This window comes from Enhydra lutris, unplaced genomic scaffold (genome assembly GCF_002288905.1).
Source record: "Enhydra lutris kenyoni isolate GAN:26980312 unplaced genomic scaffold, ASM228890v2 scaffoldscaffold15, whole genome shotgun sequence".
NCBI classification, from domain to species: domain Eukaryota; kingdom Metazoa; phylum Chordata; class Mammalia; order Carnivora; family Mustelidae; genus Enhydra; species Enhydra lutris.
Window position 1 is genome coordinate 32913087 of NW_019154099.1, and position 13593 is coordinate 32926679.

At 36.9% G+C, this 13593-nt stretch overlaps 1 protein-coding gene across 11 annotated transcripts in view; it reads left to right on the forward strand.

The window, feature by feature from the left end:
* Positions 1–13593, forward strand: part of LOC111146985 (sciellin) — a 162559-nt gene that overhangs the window by 117974 nt on the left and 30992 nt on the right. For 10 of the 11 annotated variants that reach the window (XM_022502799.1, XM_022502801.1, XM_022502800.1 and 7 more), the window contains 7 exons: positions 258–317; positions 4580–4639; positions 5141–5200; positions 6716–6775; positions 10865–10924; positions 11570–11629; positions 12850–12909. In XM_022502799.1, coding sequence (XP_022358507.1) covers positions 258–317; positions 4580–4639; positions 5141–5200; positions 6716–6775; positions 10865–10924; positions 11570–11629; positions 12850–12909 — 420 coding nt within the window. The remainder of the gene's footprint in view (positions 1–257; positions 318–4579; positions 4640–5140; positions 5201–6715; positions 6776–10864; positions 10925–11569; positions 11630–12849; positions 12910–13593) is intronic. The other variant, XM_022502806.1, reaches the window with a different exon arrangement.

The window sequence follows — 13593 nt, forward strand, 5'->3', positions numbered from 1 at the left end:
TGCTTGTTTTATACTTTCAGATGGTTGCTGGAAGGGAGTTGTATCCTCTGGCATGGAAATGTACGAGCAGATGGAGTAGTGCTCTCAGAATTGTACATTTAGTTCAGACATAATTGCCCAAAAGGATTTCTGCTCTTCCATTCAATAAGAGTAGATGAGCAATTTATGAAGAATGTTTATTGTATCTAACCTCTCAAGATACCACCCAATTTTATTTCAATATGTAGTCTTTTATTTGAATTTCTTTGTGTTTACAGAGCCAAAAGCCTTGAAAATCTCATTTTTATGAATACTCGAACAGACAAAGACAGCAAAGGGTAAGCTGTGACTCTTACAGGCCCCTTTGATTGAGTCCTAGACTATATGTCATTTCCTAGGTTTGACCTCCTGCTCAGGACAAGGGGCAGGCAGGTTGGTGGAACAGAAGGGTGGAAATCTTGGTAACGGGCTCTGCCTCCCACATCTATCTGGATGACCCTGGGCAAGTCACTTAACCTCTCCAGACCTCTGTTCTCATCCCATAAAATGAAGAGCATGACCCAGATGATCTCCAAGTTCCCTTTTGTATTTAAAAATAAAGCAACTCTAGTTGGCTGTTACGAGTAGTGGACAATAGGCTGGTTTATGAACTAATTATATTTTCTCTAAGACATTTTGATGCTGGAAGCTAGTCTCTCTTCACTGAAGTCTTTTTTTTTTTTTTTAAGATTTTATTTATTTATTTGACAGACAGAGATCACAAGTAGGCAGAGAGGCAGGCAGAGAGAGAAGGGGGAAGCAGGCTCCCTGCCGAGCACAGAGCCCGATGCACGGCTCTATCCCAGTACGCTGAGATCATGACCTGAGCCGAAGGCAGAGCCTTTAACCAACTGAGCCACCCAGGCGCCCCTTCACTGAAGTCTTTATAATGCTCTAAGGTACTTCTCAGTTAGAATCTCAGTTGAGTCACTTCATATGTATATCTTACATATATTTGTAAATATCTCAGGGTCAAGAGTCATGCCTTTACTTATTCTATATCATAAAAAGGGTTAGTGACTAAACTGTTAGCATTTAACAGTTAGTAACTAAACTGATAGCATTTAAGAGGTTGACTTATAGTTCTAGACATACTGAAGTCCTAGAAAGTTGACTTACATGACTGATTTTATTTTTTATATGGAAAGAAATCAAATTCCCGACAGTTTTGTTAAAGAAAATCTCAGAAAAGGAACACCTGGGTGGCTCAGTCAATTAAGCGTCTGCCCTTGACTCAGGTTGTGATCTCAGAGTCATGCCCTGGTTGGGCTCCTTATGCAGCGGAAAGCCTGCTTCTCCCTCTGCTTGTTGATCCCCTTGCTTGTGCTCTCTCTCTCTCTTTCTCTCTCTGACAAATAAATAAATAAAGTCTTAAAAAAAAAAAAAAAAAGAAAAAGAAAATCCCAGAATGGTAAAGAATGACAAAGTGTAAAGATTTAGGAAACCACTACTGTTTTTCCCCCAGATTGGCTGTTTACCTTGTACTTGGTTAGTCATTAGATTTGCCTTCCTAATGTGATAATTATTTCTATTGTCTTGATTATCTTTTAAAGCCATTCATCTGTGCCAGTCTGTGCCCAGAATGGTATTTTAGCTTTCCAAGCCAATCTTGGCAGATGCATTCTCAACTGTCTCTGATATAGAGCACTTAAAGTCTATGTGATCATAATGTGAAAATAATTGGCAATAATAAGTTCACAGATACTGAATCCTTATTAAGAATATATTATTACAATGTCAAGCTGCAAGTATTATTACAGGTAAAAATTTTTCTTCTCATGGAGAACTGATGAAGTGGGAAAACAGTCAGTTCTCTCTGAGTGGTTATATGAGCTTTATAGGAGAAGATGAGATTTCAGATATTTAAAAAATGAAATTGGGAAGGATCCATCAAAATGGTAGAAAGCAGAAACATTAGGATGAGTATCTGAAGCGAATCATTCCTGGACTGGCAAGGAGAAAAGAGATGTGGTTTGTAATGTGTGATAAACGGGCTTTCTGTTGCAGGAATGATTGAACTCACTGACGTGGTAGGGTCAGTCTGTAGTCCCTGGTCCTTCTTTCAGCCTACCCTCTTTGTCTTCTCTTTTATATCGCAAGAAACTAAGATGTCAATAGTCTTATCACTGTGAAATCAGAGACAGATGAAAATGACAAAGCTACACCTGGGCAATTGGGTGATTTAGAGGGATTAACTCCGATGTTCCCTAATAGCTTTAAACCATTTGCATGGAAAAGGTTTATTGTCTGTAGTCAGTTTATGTAAAGCACTGGAGCCATCTTAGAGTTATTTCTACCTTCCCAAGGGTACTTCAGAACCTTGAACTTTTTGCTAAAAATGACATGTCTAAATCTCCAAAAGGTTGGGACACCTGCTCAGTTGGTTGAGCATCTGCCTTCAGCTTGGGTCATGATCTCAGTGTCCTGGAATAGAGCCCAGAGTTGGGCTCCCTCTCTCCCTCTCCCTCTCCCTCTGTGCTCCTCTCTCTTGTGCTCTCACTCTCTCCTCACTCTCTCTCAAGCAAATAAATAAAATCCTTTAAAAAAAAAATCTCTGAAGCATTCAGATTTAAAATATTGACCATCTGATTTCCACCCCTGATATGAATGATTTTCATGTTTAAAGAATGCAGTCTATCAACAAATGTATTAAAGTTAGCTTCCCACCAACTGTCCCTGAAAGGACAAAGAAGGCACAGACTGATACCTGAAGGGAACTTTTACTTTTAAAATGGTTTAATGATAAAGAAAATGTGATGTGTATTTATATCCACGCACACATACCCACACAATGGAATATTACTTAGCCATAAAAAAGAATGGGATCTTGCTATTTGTGACAACATGGATGGACCTAGAGGGAATTATGCTAAGTGAAATAAGTCAGACAGAGAAAGACAAATACCCTATGATTTCACTTATATATAAAACCTAACACACACACACACACACACACACACACACACACACACACACAAAGAAAAAGCAGAAATAGGCATACAAATACAGAGAACCAACTGATGGTTGCCAGAGGGGAGGATGGTATAGGGATGGACAAAATGTGTGTAGGGAAGTGGAAAACAGGCTTCTAGTTATGGAATGAGTAAGTCAGGAGGATAAAGGATGCACTGTAGGAAATATAGTCAATGGAATTAAAATTAAAGTAGTATTATATGGTGATAGATGGTAGGTACTCTTGTAGTGAGCATTGTATCACATATAGAGTTGTCGAAACACTATGTTATATACTTGCAACTAATGTGACTATTGTGTGTCAACTCTATTTCAAAGATTTTATTTATTTGACAGAGAAAACACAAGAAAGGGGAGTGGCAGGCAGAAGGAGAGGGAAAGACAGACTCGCCGCTGAGTCGGGAGTCCAATGTGGCGCTCATTCCAGAACCCTGGAATCATGACCTGAGCCAAAGGCAGGTGCTTAACCAGCTGAGCCACCCATGTGCCCCTCAACTCTATTTCAATTAAAAACATTAAATTTACTAGGGCACCTGGGTGTCTCAGTTGGTTGACTGTGGGACTCTTGGTTTCGGCTCATGTCATGATCTCAGGTTCATTAGTTGGAGCCCCACATTGGATCCCATGGTCAGCAAGGAATCTGCTTGAGATTCTCTCCCTTTCACTCTGCCCCCCCCCCCAACTTGTGCTTGCGCACACTCTCTCACCCCCCCCAATAAATAAATAGTGCTTAAAATAAAACCATTAAATTTACTTTAAAAATAAAAAAATAAAGAGTTTGCAATAATTTGGCCTCAATCTACAGGTCAGTCTCATTGACCATTAGGTCTTCTGAGAATATGAAGGATAAAATATCAGAGTAATAAAGGACCCTAAGATAGCATAGTCTAATCCCCTTATAGTGAGGAAAACGGTGCATGATGTGAAAGAACATGGTCACAAACCATGTTAAAATCAGAACTAAGATTTGAATCCAGTTCTCCTTATACTGATACTGAGCTCTGGTGCTATGATGCATGGTAATAAAAGTAACCTGAAGATTATAGCATTGTATAAGCTGTCAATACAACAACTCAGTTCTAAATAGCAGGAATGTTTATTATTTTATTAAAAATTATTCCATTAAAATGATTGAATCATAACTGAGCAATGACTGAGACTTTATCATTAGAATAGTTGGCATCTATTCAGCATTTTGCACAGAGAAGAGTCACTTGTATTAAACATTTCTTTTTTTTTTTTTTTTTAAGATTTTATTTATTTATTTGACAGACAGAGATCACAAGTAGGCAGAGAGGCAGGCAGAGAGAGAGAGAAAGGAGGAAGCAGGCTCCCTGCTGAGCAGAGAGTCCGACACGGGGCTCGATCCCAGGAACCTGGGATCATGACCTGAGCCGAAGGCAGAGGCTTTAACCCACTGAGCCACCCAGGCGCCCCGTATTAAACATTTCTAAAGACTTCTGAGGCTTTAGGTACTGCTAACATCTTACTCCTGGGGTGAGAAATCTGCTGTTGCCATAAGACATTAAATTACTCTCTTTCCTCTCTTTTGTGGCTCTTCTATCCTCCTTGCTCCCATGTTATGAAGAAACCAAGGCCTTGGAAGTCTTATTAAAGTTAATCAAAGGATGGACAAAAATGAGGAAGGGTAAGATCCTACGTTGCTGGGGCTCTCTTTTTTCTAGTTAGTTTTTCACACCTTGTTAGAAATGGGAGTGTAATGCTTTCCTCGATCAGAGATGAACTGTTGTACTTTATAGGCCTATCAGAGAGTAAGCAAAGGAGTATGATGTATGCTGTTTCCACAGGACCACATGTTTGAGTTACATTGAAGTGAGTGTAGGAAATCTGCTACACAATCTCTTATTCTGTATTTTCTTAAACAATGTAAACATGAGCCAAGTCTCATATTTAATTAAGAAATATAAAGGACAAAATTGCAAAGTGAGAGGTACGCTGGGAAGTTCTCAACTGATTTAAACCAAGTACTGCTGGGCAAATTAACAGCTCTAAGTTTTTCTGGCCATTTGGCCTGGAAACATATGATATCCTTTCCAGGACATTCTTGTTTATACAGATTTCAGAGACAACTGAATGTAACCTAAGTAACGCAAGGTTTTCGTGTTTTTGTTTCTGTTTTTCTCCAAAGAAGCCAAGATCTTGAAACGATTATCAAAGTGAATGCCAGGACAGATAAAACTAGGAGAGGGTGAGAACTGTTTTGATGTTTCTGAATCTTGGTTGTATTCTCCCAGATTTCACTGTGCGATCTTCTTAGTGACATTGAGAGGGTCACATCTTTGAGTTTCCTTTCTGTCTTCCGTGTCTGATCCCTACCACCCTGATTTTCACTTTGGAGGCTCTACAATGAATTCTATCTAAATTTACCTTTGGCTGATATAAAATCCCAGAGATTAATTTTTTTTAAAAGATTTTTTTTTTTATTTATTTGACAGACAGATCACAAGTAGGGGAGAGGCAGGCAGAGAGAGACAGGAGGAGGGGGCAGGCTCCCTGCTGAGCAGAGAGCCCGACGCGGGACTCGATCCCAGGACCCTGAGATCATGACCTGAGCCGAAGGCAGAGGCTTCAACCACTGAGCCACCCAGGCGCCCCCCAGAGATTAATTTAACTATGTTATTGATAGGTAATTTTTATAATAGAATTAATATAATTCGTGTATAATAATTTTCTCCAAAAGCTTTCAATTAATCATCAATAATATGGAATATCTATTTAGATATAATGCTGTGAGAATACTTAGAAAGTGAACTAAACTTTTTTTAAGAGGTAAAGACTTTGATAATCTTATCAAAGCAAAGCCCAAAGGAAGTGAAAATGCCACTGGTTAAGAATTATTAGTGTCAAAAAAAAAAAAGAATTATTAGTGTCTTTAAGTCTGATCTCTGTAGGTAACAATCAATAAGATAAAATGATTCAGCATTTTAACTTCATAACCATATTTTATTAGCGTGGAGATAGACAATAATAGTAGGCCACATGAACTTCCCTTCTTGTTCCTAATAAAATGAGTTTCTTTGTATCTAAAGAATGCATGGTCTTGACTACATTTTCAAGGTGGATCTCTAAATTAGCAAAGATATCCAGAAGCGAGGCTTGACTAAAACTCTTCTAAGTCGGCTTCTCTAAGGATGATGGTCTCAGAAGGCAGCCCAAGAGAGAGGCTGGGCAGGTATACCCTCTGGGAGGAAGGAAATTCCACCATTTTTTTCTCCTCTTCATGGCTCTGTCAACACGATAGCAGCAAGAAGTCACAATACTTCTGCCAACCCCTACAGTATTCTCTTTTCTGGGTTCAGATGATCTCCTTTTGATATTACTCAGTGCATTTTAATGAGGGTGACATGTGTCTTCCCAAGAAATGAGTCAATTTTCTTACTATGCAAGGTGTTTTTTTCTTGCTCTTTGTAATTTGTCATAACCTAATTATATTTTTAAAAAGTGTGGGTTAGGGAAATTGTTGACTTTATATGAAAACATATATTCTTATTTAAAAAATTTTATTATCATTATTATTTTTATTGACATTGTTCATGTTATTTAAAAATGGAATAGGCAATTATATCTGATTTCTTGAGTAGAAATTTAATATTCTGTCTGGATCCAGTACAGAACTTTGACTTACATTACTTCTCCAATCATCATTCACTTGATTTATGTTTTAATTAATAGCATTTATTAAAACTCATTTCTTTATTCAAAGGAAACAAGACCTTGATGGATTTATTAAAGTGAATCCTGAAGCAAATAAAAATATCAAGAGGTAAGACATTTAAAGCTTTCCCCCTTCCCTTTGGCATTCATAAGCACATTGGAACCCTGAGTGTTTGTATTCAGGAGAGTAAATTGAAATTCAAACCAGGTTCTCTTCCCCCAAAACATATAATATTAAGCAGTTTTATACAAATGATGCTTAGAAGTGATCTTTTGCATTTTTATTTTTTGAGTGATGTTTACTATCAGGTAGACTTTGAGAAATTAAATGGGAATTTCAGTTTCTCTATTGAGTTAAATGATTTCTCATGTGTGCGTGTGTGTGTAAGTAGTGTGTGTTTGTATAAATGTATTTCTGTATATATAAATAGTGTGTATGTATAAGGGTTTGGGTATAAGAGTATGTACATGTTCTGATCAGGGTTTTCCATAGAAACTGAAACAATAGGATATGTATATATATATAGGGAGAAAAAGAGATTTATTCTAAGGAATTGGCTCACGATCTTATAGAAACTGAGAAGTCCCAAGATTTGTAGTTTGCAAGCTGGACATCTAGGAGAGCCAGTAATAAAGTTTCTATTCAAATCCAAATACCTAAGGATCAGGAGATGTAGTTTAAGATGGAGATGTCTTAAACCAAGCAGTCAGTCAGGCAAACTCCCTTCTGACTTAGTCTTTTTGCTCTATCCCATTCTCAACTGATTGGTTGTGGCCCACTATGTTCGGGAGGACCAACTGCTTTACTCTGTCTATACATTTAAATGTTAATCTCACCCCAAACACCCTCCCAGACATACCCAGAATAATGTTTGACCAAATGTAGGCACTCTGTAGCCCAGTCAAGTTAACATATGAAATTACCATCAAAATGTATATATATGTGTGTATATATATATACTGTGGATGTGGATGTATACACAGTATAAATATATATAAGTGTATGTATGTGGATGTGTGAGTAGTGTGTGTGGATATATGTGGATGTGTTCATGTGTGAATGATGTGTGCATGTCTAGTGTATTTGTGTGTAGCATATGTATGTCTACATGGTATATATTTAAAGATGAAGAGCTTAACAGAGTGTACTTCATTAAAAGAGTTCTGCTACCCATGAACTGTCAAGTAAATCTGGAAAGCTTATTTCCTCCTGCTTTTTATTTTTTAAAAAGCAGATGGAATATATTTAAAACTGAGCTTGTTGGTACGTTGCTGAAAACAGTACACCAAATAATTCCATGTGGTTTCCTTTGAACTTCTCTCCATTCAGTTAACTCCATACATGATATTATTAGTTGATTCTAAAATGTGTCACTTATGCCTGCAGGCCCAGTCAGCAGAGCAGGGGCTCAGCTAGCTGAAAAGCTGGTGTGCACACTGTCAGGCTGTCCTGTTCTAGCAGCATGACATGGTCGAAGGCCCAGCAATCCAGCAAGTTAGACACTCGTATATGCCCCAATAGACTAAGAAGAAAGCATTGATTTCCTTGGCTACCTGGGTGGTCTGGGATGGTAACTGGAGCAGGGAGTCTAAATTCTGGGTTCAAATTTTGGCTTGGTCACTTGCTAGCTGTGTCCTCATGCTTCAGTTGACTCATCCACAAAATAGAGATCATCACACTGTCATGCCTGGCACAGAATAACTACAAGTAATTGTTAGCAATAATGAAGATTTAGATGAATTATGTTCTGTTAATGATTTAGATACTGTTCAAATATTTAATTTACTTTGATTCTCCAAGAAAAATCCTTGTTTTCTTAATTTTTGTTTATGAGTAGTTTAAATCATCTCATTGTTTTTCATACATTGGGACTGTGTGTGTGTGCATGTCTATGTGTGCCCCTGTGTATACATGAAAATAAATGCTTTGTGTGTGTGTACTTGTGTTTGTGTGAATGTGTGTATATGTATAGGTGTGCCTTTGTGTGTGTCAGTGCACATGCATATGGGTGTGTGCATGTCTTCGCAAATGTCCTGTGTGTGGTTGCATGAAAGTGCTCACATGCTTGCATGTACATGGATACGCATATATCTCTATGCTTTTGTGTGTATATGAGTTTATATGTACATGGATGTCTATGTGGTCTATGTGTGTGCATCCATGTCCATGTGTTTCGGAGTATGCCCAGTGTGTGTGTGTGTGTGTGTGTGTGTGTGTGTGTGTGTGTGCATGTGCCTTGTGAGAACTTTCAGGGACAGTGGTTGTCTTTTTCTTTCACTACAGGTAATTAAGTCCTGTCGATCTTTTAAAACAAAACTAAATCACACTCCCTCTCTTATTAAAAAATTACAGGGCTTTTCCATTTCAGGTAGAATACAATTCTAACCCTCAGTAATGGTTGCATACTTGTTCCATACAGTATGGCCAAATTAATCTTTTTTTCTATTCCTGATTTCATTCCTGCTTTATGAGTTCTCTATATTTTTTTCTCACTTTGGGACTACTTTACCCCCAACCTGTCATTTCTGACCATTGACTATAATTGTCAAAACCTTCCTTCCTCCAATCCCAGCACCACAGGCACTCCTTCTTCTTTTCTTTGGAGTATATGTTGTTATCTGGAATTGTGACTTTTGTTTGTATGTTTGATTGTATGCTTCCTGCCTCTAACCAAGTTAGAATGGAAGACTCATGAGAGCTAAGCCTAAGTCTGTATTATTCATAGGTTTCCATAACTATTTGTGGATTAAAAGAATGATCGAATATAAGGGTATATGCATTATGAGGCATTGATTCACAGTTTAGCTCAAAATATTATTTTAAATGACTACATTAATTAGCACATTCTGCTTTATTGATTTTATTTACTTTGAGATTTAAATAAGCTTCCACTTATATGTGCTTTATTTAATATGTGTAAAGAGATCAAGTTCTTGACAATATAATCAAAGCAAACGCCAGAATCAACACAAACATTACAAGGGAGGGGTTACAATGCTTATTGTGTGTTATTATTTTTTTTTAAGTATTCAAATCTGGAAATAGAATTCTGGGAATTTTTTTTCTCAGACTCTGGCATTCAAATCTCATGTACTTCATGTAGGCCAAAATTAACAAGAGGTAAAAAACATCAACAAGTGGTAGTCTGGGACAGAATAGTTGCTTCTGTTGGGTTAATTGTTTCATTTTGCATAGAAAATGTCTACATTTTTTCTCTTGCTGCTTTTAGCCTGGGTATGTAGTGTCTCGGATATCTGAATACAAGTCAAAACTTGGGTCAACATCTAATTGCATCCGAATATCCCCATCTTTGATGTTGTATAGATGCAACCTCAGAGACTTTGTGATACAGTCTTAGTAGGACCACAGGGCATGGAAAAACAGGGATTACCTTCTGTGGAGGTTCTTTACCCATGTGGCATCCTCTGTAGATCAGAGGGGCATTTGCTTGTGCTGTGTATGAGGAAAACACATAGAAACAATAAGAAAAGTAAACTTCCATTAAGATAATAAACAGAAATATTAAAGGATGACAACAAAATACTGACAGTTTTTAGTGACTACATGGAGTTTTATTATAGTAAACATAGCTTACATTTCAGAGCTCTATAGATTTTAATCTTCCTACTATTTGTTGCCAACAGAACTAGTCAAAATTTGTAGTTTGAACACATAATTGTAAGCACCAGATGCAGATACCAGGTTGTATAACATGGACCTCAACAAATTGGTATATTAATCTTAATCCAGTGTTATGAATAGAAAACCTGCTAATGAATGTCAATTTTACAAAATATAGATTCTCCAAAGTTGATTTTAAATTCCCACAGCATGTTGGAGGTTGATATTAAGAGGATGTACTTTCTGGAATATTCCATGAGATGCATATATAGACTATTACAAAATGTTCAGTGCACCTAGCGAAGGTTAAGAGCATAGCATTAAATGAATTATATTCGAGACAGAGTCCTAGTACAGTGTTTGTGACTGGCCTAAAGCCTCTAAGATTAAAATATTGTCTCATTGAGTCTCAGAGATGTACAAATCCCTACATTCTTCTACATAGTTACTTTTAACAATCTTCCATTCTTTGGCATGATCTCAGTGTTTATCCTGTTTCTGAGTTTTAATAAATGGCTTTATTCCTTTGGTGTTAATCTCTCATTAACCTCATCATTTTTCTTCAATGTTTTAAAGGGGCCAGAGCCTTGACAATCTCATCAAAGTGACTCCTGAAGTAAACAGCAGTAACACAGGGTGAAGATTACATATTATCTTTCTTCCATCCCCGCCTGCATCAATTTGTAGCACTCATCAGAGAAGCTATGTGGAAAAAATCTTTGGGTTGGAATCAGAAAGTCTGAAACCCATCACTTCCCAATGGGATGCCTTTGAGCCAGTCCCTTGAACACCCTGAGCTGAGACTTCTTCAGTTATAAAATGAGGATCATTTATAACTATCTGGTCTACCTCTATTACTTGGTTATTGTCAGGATCAAGCAAAATAATGGATATAAAATCCCTTTAAAGCAAGAAAGCGCTGTAAATGGAAATGATTAACAAAATCTAGTTTAGTAACAGCTACAGTGTTAGATGGAATATTTGTGGGGGGCAGGTGAAAGTTTTTGGCAAATCATTACATAGTTGCTGATTGATTTTTTTAAAAACTCAATATTGCCTGAATGTTATGGTTTTATTTTGAGGGTAAATAGGAATTGAGCCATATATTGATGGTTTGTATGGGCATCAAAATTTGTATCTTTCAAATTAAGAACAAAGACTGGTATTGATTTTTCTCAAAACCTAATAGTAAAATTAATCTTGAGCACATATATCTTCTAAATAAATACTTAACTGATTTAGTTCCATTTTTACTTATCATTTTTGCTTTTTGTTTTTAAGTTCCAGAAATCTTGATAACCTCATCAAGGTGGTTCCAAGAACAGGAAAAAGTATGCAAGGGTAAGATTTAATATGCCTCTGATTTTTTTGTTTCACACATACTAATGCTTAAAAACATAACTAAATTAACGATTGTAGCAGACTGACACTGAACTCAATTAATAGTTCAAGAAAAGTCATGCTGACCTTCATGACCTCATATCTGAAATGCTGAACATTTTGGCCAACTAATTCTTAATAAAATGGAGACAACCTTTGATTAATTACATGAACAGTTGATTTCCAAGAATGGACAAGACACTTATGTTCTTTGATTTGTTTATCCTTCTTACACAGAGGATGGCACAGAAGTGGGATGGGAGATGGGAGACCATAGATGTGGGTCTAGGTCTTGGCTCTGCCCTCACTAACTGTGCAAAATGAGATTGGCCACTTCCCCTGTTTCAGTTTCCTTGTCCTCACAGTAAGGAAACTGGACCAGGTGCTGTGTAGTCACTTCAATGCTAACACAATTACTCAGTGCCAGTACGATGGTTGGTATCATGGACAGAGCCAAGAGCTCTTGAGTTAGATTACTTTGTTTTCATTTAATCTTTCTGTGTCTGTTTTTCCCTTTGAGAAAATGGGGTGATAATACTTCCTAATTGAGGGGCGCCTGGGTAGCTCAGTGGGTTAGGGCCTCTTCCTTCAGCTTAGGTCATGATCCCAGGGTCCTGGGATCGAGCCCTACATTGGGATCTCTGCTCAGCAGGGAGTCTACTTCCCCCTCTCTCTCTGCCTGCTTCTCTGCCTACTTCTGATTTCTGTCTGTCAAATAAATAAATAAAATCTTAAAAAAAAATACTTCCTATATTGAATGATTGATGTGACATCTTGTTCATTACAACGTCCCAAAATATCCTAAATGCAAAATATGATTTGGAAAATAAAGAGCTTAAGAGCAATTTAAATTTGAGGTTGTCTTGAAAGAAACAATAAATGTGAGGATTCACTTATATATATATCATATAAATCACTTGAACACTGCCTGGCACATCATGAATTTTCCAAAGCCATTGGTTATTGTTTATTATTTCTATGCAGCAGTAATTAGGTCCAAATATATATATATATATATATTCATAGCACTGGAAATTTCCAATCCTTTGAGATGATCTCTGTATTCATAAATATTATATAACAAATTTTTTTTATAACAAAAAATGTTTCTTGGTTTTAATATTTGCAACCACATGATGGAAGTCAACCACTGACCTAATCATTTCTTCCACATTTTAAAGGGGCCAAAGTCTTGACAGCCTTATCAGAGTGTCTCCTGAAACAAACAGAATTAACCAAAGGTGAGGTTCATGGAATTCTTCTGTCTGTTTTTTTTCTATTTAACCTTAAAAAAAAAGTAATTTACTGTTCTACCATTGAGGCAACCAGTGATGGGATCCAGGATCAACAACTTTGTGTCATAAACCTAGTGTTCGTGTCCTTGCTCAGGCCTCCCAGACTGTGGGCTTCAATGGAGGATAAAGAATTTCTTAAAATATCTCTTATCAGTATGCAATTTGTGTTCCATGCTTGGGATTTCAACATCATTCTATTTCAGCATAATAGTTCAACATAATAATTTACATGAAAGGATATGTGCATGATAAAATTAGTTTATAAGTTAATTCTAAAGATTCCTTAAGTGATACAAACTTTTCTGGCCTTTTTACTCTTCAGGATGTATGATATAGTGTCCAATAATAATGCATATCCAATTAGGCAACTTGTTTAGGCCTTTGGGGTTAGTGTTGGTATGAAAGCCCATTGTGATAATAGGAAAGTCTCTTTAAAGGTATGATTGCCTGTTTGGGTGCTTAGAATAAAAGTAATTTATGTAATCCAAAAGTCTTCTTGTTCTGATTTAGCCTTGCATGAAGTGCAGTTCTGAAGTGATTTAATTATTATCCTAGAGTAGCATCAGTGTTACACATTCACATCATATATATTACCTGCACACTTCGGAATTAGGAAATAACTATTTTTTA